This window comes from Haliotis rubra, unplaced genomic scaffold, assembly GCF_003918875.1.
Source record: "Haliotis rubra isolate DU_JTF1 unplaced genomic scaffold, ASM391887v1 Scf671, whole genome shotgun sequence".
Lineage (NCBI taxonomy): Eukaryota > Metazoa > Mollusca > Gastropoda > Lepetellida > Haliotidae > Haliotis > Haliotis rubra.
The window spans coordinates 565,128-576,384 of record NW_025767381.1 but is presented as its reverse complement, the minus strand read 5'-3'; the positions used below and the strand labels follow the sequence as shown (position 1 = coordinate 576,384).

At 37.6% G+C, this 11,257-nt stretch overlaps 1 protein-coding gene and 1 long non-coding RNA gene across 2 annotated transcripts in view; one reads left to right on the top strand and one right to left on the bottom strand.

The window, feature by feature from the left end:
- Positions 1–540: 540 nt before the first annotated feature.
- LOC124257760 lies at positions 541–1,396 on the top strand. Its single transcript, XR_006893362.1, has 3 exons — positions 541–798; positions 898–1,139; positions 1,362–1,396. It is a non-coding gene; the product is annotated as an uncharacterized LOC124257760 (long non-coding RNA).
- Positions 1,397–9,710: 8,314 nt separating this feature from the next.
- Positions 9,711–11,257, bottom strand: part of LOC124257759 (multidrug and toxin extrusion protein 1-like) — a 43,510-nt gene continuing 41,963 nt past the window's right edge. The window contains exons 18-19 of the mRNA XM_046691886.1: positions 11,081–11,132; positions 9,711–10,357 (exon numbers count right to left, since the gene is read on the bottom strand). Of these exons, the coding sequence (XP_046547842.1) occupies positions 9,852–10,357; positions 11,081–11,132 (558 nt within the window). The 3' untranslated portion in view covers positions 9,711–9,851. The remainder of the gene's footprint in view (positions 10,358–11,080; positions 11,133–11,257) is intronic.

The window sequence follows — 11,257 nt, the reverse complement described above, 5'->3', positions numbered from 1 at the left end:
TGTCGTAAGAGGCAACTAACAGGATCGAGAGGTCAGGCTCACTGACTTGGTCAAAACATTTCATCATATCCCAACTGCGTAGATCGATGCTCGTGCTGCTGATCACTGGATAGTCTGGTCCAGGCCCGATTATTTACAGACCACCACCATGTAGCTGGAATATTGCTGATGGCGGCATAAACTAAACTCATTCACTCACTCACCCTCCTGAACCGACATGACTGTATAATGACTAAAATGACATATCCTCTACATGACTTACCATCTGAAGACTTACAACACCATACATAACATGTCATGTCAAAGCAATACTGGATCTAAAGTCAACATGGCGCAGATACAGGTCACAACCTACACACCACAACCCATTAATTGGAGAATCTTGACTAACATTATATGTGAGGAGAAGACACATATGCATAATTATACTAAGGTACCTTCTTTCCCATCTGTATCAGTATGTGTCTATTAGAGATACAGACTCATGTATAATTATGGGTCGAAATTTGAAGACATCAACAGGTATGTCATGTCTATATTTTCTGAAAATTCTGTACCAGAACATGTTTTTGCAGAAGAGTCTATAAAACTGTCTGTACAATACATATACATGCAAAATGTATACTGAGTATTCTACAGCATAAATAATTGTAAAACAGTTCAGACATATATATGTATAGATGGACTTAAGACAATCAAAGTTATTATATATCCTCTCAAGATTAACAAGCCAATATGGGCCTTATCATCTCAAGGCTAACAAGGCTGTATGGGACTTTTCATCTCATGGCTAACAAGGTTATACCACACTTATCATTTCATGGCTAACAAGACTACATAGAACTTATCATCTCAAGACTTACAAAGCTATGTAGGACTTATCTCATGGCTAACAAGGTTATACCAGACTTATCATCTCAGAGACTAACAAGGCTATATAGGACTTATTATCTCATGGCTAACAAGGTTATATCAACACTTATCATCTCAGAGACTAACAAGGCTATATAGGACTTATTATCTCATGGCTAACAAGGTAATAACAGACTTAACATATCATGGCTAACAAGGTTATACCAGACTTATCATCTCAGAGACTAATAAGGCTATATAGGACTTATTATCTCAAGACTAACAAGGTTTTATCAGACTTATCTCATCGCTAACAAGGTTATATCAGACTTATCATCTCAGAGACTAACAAGGCTATATAGGACTTATTATCTCATGGCTAACACTGTTTTATCAGACTTATCATCTCATGGCTAACAAGGTTATACCAGACTTATCATCTCATGGCTAACAAGCCAATATAGGACTTGTCATCTCAAGACTAACAAGGCTAGGATTTATCTAACAAGGTTATACCAGACTTATCATCTCAGAGACTAACAAGTATGTGTTGATAAGCAGCTCTCCCTGTTTTCACTTGTTAGATAACATCATTAAGACTTCATAAACAGCCTTACTTTAATTGGATATATGCATAATTTGGAAAATTACCCATCTAATATGATTTAAAATTTAGAACTATTTTCAGAAGAACTTCATCTACAAATTTTCATATTTTTGATATATTTTTTAGGTTTATTCCTGCTGATTGCTCATGGACAAAGTCACAAAAGTACACAAAGGGGTACTACAAGGGGTGGTTGAAAAGTTCTGAGTTAAACTACAAAAATTCATCCTTGAAGGCATGAAGTAGTAACATGTTTGGCACACACAGGCAGCATGAAAGTGACTAGGTATTCTGTATTGAAACAAGGGGAATATATTGGCAGCCATGTTGTCATATCAAGTATCTGCAACTGAACAAGCCATGTCAAACAACCATCCAAGCATCCATGGTGTCAACTTCAGGAGATGATAATTGTTGTACAGTGAATCTTATCTAAACCGGTACCCCACGGGACTGAAATAAAATGCCGGTTTAGACAGAGTGCCAGATTAGACAGTGATGATCATTTTCCAACATGGCTGCCATTTACACTAGTCAAGTTCTTTATTGTTGGGACCGGAAAGTTGTGCCAGAATACAGAATAGACAGGTGCTGGATTAGACAATGTTTTATTGATCATAATATCGTTGTAAAATGGCAGGACCAAAATTTTATGCGGTTGGGACAGTTTGTCGGATTAGACAGGTGCCGGTGTTGGCAGGTTTTACTTTTTGAAGTGCACCTTTAACAGGAATACCGCCTACAATCTCAGTCAAGTGTTTTATACTGTAACATATGTTATATTTGGGATTACACTTTCTTAGTAAAGTATAGATTCTTGTACTTTTGTTAGGCTGAGTCCCATCTGGGATTCAAACCCATGCCCTCAGAGTCAGGCACCTAATCACCAGGCCACAAAGTCAGCCACCTAACCCACTCAGCCACCGCAACTTCAACAAAAATGGAAGCTGGACAACTGGTAGTCTAGACTGCGGGCTTTGTGTACCCCTCTGATAAGTGTTAATTGGCACGGCTCCTACGGCCGAAATCTATGATTACACAATGCCATTTAGAAAGTTGTCAAATGTAACATATGTTATATTTGGGATTACACTTTCTTAGTAATGTACAGATTCTTGTACTTTTGTTTTATACTGTGAATAACATACTGTAAACGTGCTTATTTTCGCGTGGTGCAATTTTCGCGGATTTGACAGTTTAGACTACATCGCGCGGTCAATTATTCGCGCAATCAGTAATTGCCGGAACTGCCAGCTGTCTCTTTGGCCGCCACTAATAGCAGTGAAAACAAACAGAGTGGCTTAACCTGTCAGGCGGCGTTTATTGCTTACTCACAGGAAAACCCTATCTGTGCGATATACTAGTACACAGTAATCCGTTTACTCACGGAAGAGATGAAAAACACATCAGTCTTATGTTCTGAATTCTGACGATCTGACGAACTAACTTCTACTGTATATGAAGCTCTTTGTGATTTCAAACACGCCGGGTTGTTGTGAATGAGATGATTGAGTGTTAAGTGACTATTCGCTTCATGATGTACTGGTAAATAAAATCTTAATGAATAAATAAAATACTGCTGTATTATTTCTTTCCGAGTCGTTTCATGGTAATCTGTTTTGTATCAAACGATCTGTCATGTCATCAATTTCCATGGCGGCCACAACACACATTGCTGTTTTCGCTAATTCGGCAATGGCATTTGGTTCATTATTTAATTATGTTTTGGGAAATCACTTTATGCTACTATCAGTCGTCATTTTAGTAGATTCCTGTCTTCAAACTTGATGTGTTATGGTATGAATGAATGACAGGTTTATTAGCAGTGTATAAATTTTCGCTAAAATGTTTTGCGCGAAAAGCGCGAAAATAAAACCTGCGCGAAATATAATACGTTTACAGTACACATGCAATTCAACAAAATCATGCTTTTCTTGATATTCCACTCAGTAAAGGATGTCTGTGTTTTGCAAACATGTACAGTATGTACACTTGTAATTCACAATGTAAACACTTTTCAAAATATTTACATATGTTGTTCTTTTTAAATAATCCGAAAAAACATGGTGCTTACTTTCTTTCACAATTTCAGCTGATTTAGGCTCAGAATTTTCAGTCAACCCTCATATTTGGTTCTGAGGTTTCATAATGTATGAGTGTACAGTTCACTAAAGTTTGGGACAAACACTTTGCATAAAGAAGCACATGGATACATTCTAGACAACCAAGAAAGGGATATCACAATATGGCTGCTAGTCACAACTAAAACAATAAGAAATTGGAGCAAAGGCTCAAGTTGAAATGTGAAACTTGAAATGAATTAGTCTTGATACATGAATAATTAAATGTGAATCATGAAATGTGAATCATAAAATGTGAATCATAAATGTGAAGCTTGTAAGAATCAGAATGAAGACCGATGCTGTTTTCTATAAGAAACATTTCATGATTCTAGGACCTGCATGACATTACAGAATCACAACATGCCAACAGAAGTTATATATCTGTATAATCCATATGAAAAAGATATGTATCAATATCTTCTGAGCAATGTTAAATCTGAGGTATTTAATAACAGCATTTCCGCTGGTTGCGGAAAATGAAAACATCTACGTTATCTAAATATACATGATATCATAACAAACCTATCATAGTTGTAGTTTCATTCTTAGTATCTTCCACTGTTTGGATGTGCACAGAAACAATTCATTTTTACATGAGCAACAAATACCGTTTGCAGAAATTAATGACTGTGAGACTTTATTTTTCTTCTTTTATCAAACTAGAAACTTTGGATGAAAAAATATGCAGCTCACATTGTGTGAGGTCCGCAGTGACATGGATCATTACAAAAATATCATTTCAATATTCAAACTATTTCAACAAGACAATCTTTTGACAATGGTGTCAGTCTGCCAGCATGTGATTGGTTGCCATGGTTACCTGGAATATTTCATATTAATCATTATTGGCACTGAAGTCAACATTAGGCAGGACTCTCCTTTTCAAATGTACAGTTATGAAAACATCTACATTTGGGAATGGTAATTCTGAGATTCTTCATCAAGTTTGCTAAATGAAAATATGTCCCTGTGAAACAGTAAAATCTGCCTCAGTGAAAAGCAACCAACTGCTGTATTCCACAAAGCCATCACAGAACTGATCACAAATCTGTGTTTTAGTATGGAGTTTAGAAGCATCTCAGGGCTTCACCTATCCTGCCTTGATGATAAACCATGGGAGTTAAGAGCATTTTACAGCTACAAATTTCATGAATGTATGTTTAAAGTATGGGAGATTCAAGCATCTTAATGCTAAGACTATCATGAATTCATGTGTACAGGAATTACGAGTAGCTTATCACTACAAGTATATTACAGTATGGAAGGTACAAGCATCTGAGAACTAAGACTATTATGAATCAATATCAAAGATTTGGAGTTACAACCATCAAATAGTTAAAGTATGAGTGTTCAACTGACCTTAGAGCAATGGCTACAATGACTCCATGTTAAAGAATGGTTATTAATAGGAACTTAGAGCTATGATTTTTAAAAATCTATACTACACATCAAAAGTTTAGACTCACTTGTGTAAATGTAGCCACTTACTTCAGTCAACTGTTCTAAACTTGATTTTGCAAAATATTCCATACTGTTTAAAGGTACTGTTTACACATGAACTGATGTATTGTAAAACAAATTCGTAACGTTGGAAAGATCACCTGGTATTGTCATGAGTTCAATAAATGATGAAACTCAGTGAAAATTGGCAAAACTTTACACCAACAAAACCAAAATGCAGCTGTTCACATGCACGATATTTGCACATACTTTTAAACAATTTGATGCATGATCCTCATGCAATTCATCTGCATAAGATTTGTAGCTGGTTCCCCTAAGTTAGGGGAGAAATTCATCTTTGATGTAACCACATATATATATATACATAACATACAGTGAGTGCTGTAAGTGAGTCTAAACTTTTGATGGATAGTATATGTTAAAGTACTGGAGACAGAAATATCTAAGAGATATGACTATCATAAGTCAGTGAACTGAAGTCAAAAGTATATATTCAACTATCATGAATATATTTTAACGTATGCAAGTAACAAGCATCTTACTGCATGAGTCTTTGTTAAAGTAGGGCTGTTGCCGAGTTCTTGCACATACTGCACTTGGTTTGCCCGATATTTGGCATTCTTGTAGTACTTTGTTACCTGGCCCCGATTTCTCGAAACAAACATCAGTTTTACTCAAATTTCAAACTGAGTTTGACAATTTTGAAACAGCTGAAATTTTAACTCAACAGCATATTTAAAATAAAAAAGCCCAAACAACTTACGTAATCTATCCACCAAACACAAATTGTCTACCATGTTTGAGTTTGATATGGATTTCAGTTCGTTCTGGGAAATGCATTTTCCTGCGGTTTCTCAAATTTGAGTAAAAACTCATACTTAAGTCAAAACTCAGATTTAAGTTTGTTTCGAGAAATCGGGTCCTGATGTCATAACTGTCTGAGTTTGGACCTAACAGTTATTCATGGCCACTTGCACAAAGTTATCTTAGCACTAAGACTACTAGTATGTTAAGTCTATGATGAAGTAAGGAAGTTACAATTGCCATAGCACCAAGATCTCTCCGAGTAAATGGCCACTTGGTTTAATGAGCTTGTTATAATAACTCAACATGACTGGGCATTGGTGTCTATGCATTGCTAAGGACATCTGTGAAAGTCTCACAAACAACATTCTGCTATTCTGAACAGCCCCACAACATCAACTTATATCCACACATTAATATGGTTCACTTAACAGTGTCACTTGAGCAATAGTGGACTCCTAGTTTCCAACTGACTGACTGTAATTCTACACGTCACCAAAGAAATAGTATAAACTTACAAAACACCTGCACAGTTGGTGTAGGACGCACCCTGTACTGACGAGGCGCATAATTATCCAGCATACATCTATGTACACAACGATTCATAACAACATAATAGTGAGATCTAAAATTGCATGTGAAAGTACTGACATACTCTTAAGACAATCACAGAAAGTACCATGTTTTCTTGAGAAATGTGCACACTTATTCTTCACCAAAACACAGCCATGAATACACAGTGCAATTTACAAAGTGGTCAAATGTAACATGTTACATTTGGGAGTACACTTTTTCAGGAAAGTACAGATTCTAATATTTTGTCGGGTTGAGTCCCATCCAGGATTCGAACCCACATCCCTAGTGTCAGGCACCTAATCACCAGCACACAAAGTCAGCCGTCTAACCCACTCAGCCATCGCATCTTCCACAGATTTTTAGAGGGTGTGCTCATTATACACACCATGATGAAACTTATGTTTTTCTATCCCAAAGCATAGTTTTACTATGAGCATGTAACACCAGCACTACCATGTCAACAAATAAGTAATTAAATATGCAATTTATTTATGTAATTCACTTTCTAGTTATATGACCGCCTCCATGGTGTAGTGGTTAGAGCGTCCGCCCGGAGAGTGGAAGGTCGCGGGTTCCATCCCCAACCGCGTCATACCAAAAGACGTTAAAATATGATACTTGTTGGTCCCTGCCTGGCTCTCGGCATTATTGGGTACAACAAGGACTGGTCGGCTCGGAGTCAGTATAATGTGTCTGAGTGGGGTATTCATGCTTCACTGCGGCATGGTATCTCAGTGAGCTAGCACTATAAAACCAGCTAAGTCTGGGCTAGTTCAAGCAGCCGTACCTACACATACACACGCATGCACATCGTCATATGAGCGAAATATTCTCAAGCACGACGTTAAACCCAATTTCACCTCACCTTGTAGTTATATACAGTTGTTCATCTGCACCTATTACTTAACTTAAAACCTATTTTTAACAAAATACTGAGGTGTGTGTGCATTATACATGGGTGTGCACTGAACTCAAGAAAATATGGTATATAAAATACGCTTGGTTTACCTTGACCACTGCACAGAACTTTCCTGACCACAGAAGGTGCTTGTCACAGTCCTTTAGACAACAGGTCACTGATGACAGACTTTTCAAGGCAAAACTATACATTTTTAGTCCCTTGCTCCAGCACTACGACCATGGTAAGGTATGGGTGGCCCTAATTCTCTAGGACCTGCATAAGATCTATGTAATATATTCACGATGTGCCTCAGATAAAATGGCTGATTCCCTCATCGATGGCATATTCCATTGTATGGTTGTGTCAAAAATAACAATAAATAATAAAACAAATTTAATATTCTTGCACCGAAAGTGGAAAGAAAGCGTAAAATGAAGCAGCAGGCTCTTCATCCAAACCACGCCCAGAAACCCACACACTACAGCTTCTACCAGAAACACAAACTACAGCTTAATTATGTAGGGCTTGGTGTGGTTAGGGGAGGTAACTCTGGATAGCAAATCATGCACTCGAGACCTGATCACCACCTTCGTTCCTGTTCCCAGTTCTCTTTAATGATGAAAGAGGATGAATTAAACCAATTCAGAATTTTCATCATTGTTTATGGGAATAAATTACTGATCTTCAAGCTGAGGTTTTTATCAAATCATAGTGAACATGACTATGTAAGGAATATAGTGATATTTCCTTTTGCTTGAATGCATTGAATTACATTATACTAATTCATGTGACAAATTTGTTCAACAAGCACCTTTGTACTGATCAATGGATGAATTTATCTAATATGTGCAATCATGCTTACTAATGTAAGCTAAATTGTAACAACAAAGTTCATAAAACAAAACAAAAATAAAGAAATATAAGTGTAACTGTATATCTAATTAAAATATCTGTATAAAATAAACTTCATAGTGTGTTTGATTTTCTCAGCTAATAATACTGAACATTGACATAATCATCAGCTCACAATGACTTATAAAACATAAAAGCAGCCATTGTAAAACCTGACTACAGAAAAGATTATGGTTGGTACATTTCTTAAAGGGGGACTACACCTTGTTATAATGGCAGCACAAGCAAATAAACATCACTGAGAACAAATGAACAAACAGTAGAAGACAGACAAAAAGCTCACTTTAAAAAGACACCAGTGAGAATAAACCATTAAGTAAACCTTGCTTTTAGGTTTGGCTGCACCATAAAAATTATGGTTGCACCATAAAATAATGTCACTGGTTCTAAAAAGTAACATAAATATTTGCCTAGCAGTTTTCATAACATGTACTCAGTATCAGATACATTCAACAGAACCTGACCCCTTGATGATAAATGATTAAGGATTCTTTTTCCATTTTGCCTTACCTTTGCTTATAAATATCAACCATATAATTACTTCTATGTAACTGATTTATGAGTACACAAATGTTGTTGCTTGTAACAAGTCATGTGGAGAGAAACAATTTACTTACAGAAACTCACTTCCCAATTAAGACGCATGATGACAGGTGTAAGATACTGGAAGATTTCTTGTTACCTGCACCAAGTGCAACCTGTTACTAAAGGTAACCTGCACTGGCCATTATTAACATGCACCAGTGCAGGTTGTAAATAGCGAAATGGCACTCTAATAAGTGAGTGAGTGAGTGAGTGAGTTTGGTTTTACGCCGCTTTTAGCAATATTCCAGCAATATCACGGCGGGGGACACCAGAAATGAGCTTCACACAATGTACCCATGTGGGGATTCGAACCCGGGTCTTCGGCGTGACGAGCGAACGCTTTAACCACTAGACTACCCCACCGCCCCCACTCTAATAAGGAATGAGTGAATGTTGTTTTACGCCAATGCCAGCACTATTCCAACCTCATCATGGCCAGGTGGACCAGTGGTCGATAGTATCAGCACCAATCAGGTGGTCAGGTAACGACACATGATCAGTTAGCTGATACTTCACTGATCCAATACGGCCAGAGCTTTCTCTTAAAGAGAGTTTAACATGCTTTTAGCAATATTCCAGCAATATCATGCAAACACTATAACAGGTTTAACAGATTGTACTCAAGTGGGAATCAAACCCTTGTCCAAGGTGTGAAAAGCAAATGTTTCAACCACTACTCTACCAAACCACCTCTCTTACTCTTAGAACCAGGGTAATAGGGGCCTATTTTGACCACAGCCCCATCACACAAAGCGATGTTAGCACTTAGATAATCATAACTCCCTCAATATAAGATAGGCTTACAACAATATTAGTGCAAAGATGTGGAATGGGCCATAGAAATCATCACCAGGACCTCTGAAGGTATTCTACAGATGTGCTACATCTAAAACAAGTTTCAGAGGTAATTTTGCATCCATTTTTAACAGTTCAAAGAAACAGGAAATCTATCGTCATTCTTGGAAAATACTGCTGTTGTCCACTTAAAGACACATACAACTTGATACATGTTCATGGCTTCATCGCCCAACTAAAACACTGGCCTATGGGGCATCCTGGGGTGAAAGTTGAACAAATAAGACGACATATTTAAAACCATTGCCGATGGATCCGGTCTTTCTGAAATAAACCCATTACAATACGTAAAAGTGGCATTTCCATGATGCTCTCTCTCGAACCAGTACGTCGTGTTCAGGAACTGCACCTCGTCCAGAGTAAGGTTCCGCATCGTCTGGTTGCTATGGAGATCGCGATAGATAAGCGTCAAATTCAAATCTTTTCCCAGTATAAGGAAACAGTTGGTGTGGTTGTTGAGATGGGACAGCACGCGGTCAATGATGATGCCCATCGCCAAAACCATGAGCAGGCATACCAAGAACACTCCCCGCTTCAGTAGCGTTTTCTGGAGGTCGGTCAGCTCGTCGGACTGACCGCTGCGGACACTCTCGAGACTGCTGTAGGTGGACAGCTGGATGTGGTCAGCTTCCATGAGGTCCGTGTCAGACATCGACATTGGCCGGTGGAGAGGAGATATGTCTGGAAAATACAACATCGTAGGATAATCTGATACGCTACATTTTGAACAGGCTGTAACAATTTTCCATCTTGCCACATGGAATTCAACAGTATTTTTGTTCTGACATGGAAAATAAGTCAAATTAAAGATTATGACCTTACGAGAAAATTTGATTCTGAAACGTGAAATGACAATCTAAATTTCACTGGACACAAAATGACGTCTTACACAATTTAATAATGGACAGAAAATTCAGAGGAACACAAAAATTATGGCTATTTAAATAACTAAATTTATCAACTGCATATTATACATGACTGATAGTTCTGATCTGGTAGGAAATTCTTCAAAGTTCTATAATTGGGTTAACATGAAAATGCCCAAATAAACAGGCTTAAACAATCCTGAGAACAGACAGTGATATGACATCAGTTATTGTTCAGGGCACCACATGATGTCAGCCTGGGACCAGCTACTTCATATGTCCGTGTTATTTTGTTGTTGTTGTTGTTGTTGTAATTTTGAAAACATACAATCAGTGATAGACTTGTAATGCAATGATACCATTACACCTTTAACACCATTGCATCAAAATACAGCGTGTTTCTAAAAAGGAGTTGCACAGCCCTGTTCCTCCAGTCTGTCTGAGTTAGTATAGCTGAAGGCCTGGTATACACAACGCCTTCACAACAGATACACATTCATTCTGAATCTCTTCAAGTCTGAGTGTTATACAGGAATACCTTTATCTGTTTGTTCTTGGTCGATGCCTGAAGAGCCAGCACGGATTTGAGCCTGTAACAGACCATGACTAATGTATTGCCTTCTCATCTCTTCATCACAGAAATACAACCATCTAAACGCCTCACATAATGATAAATTGACAATCAGATGTGAACTGAATGCTCGCGAAACACTGA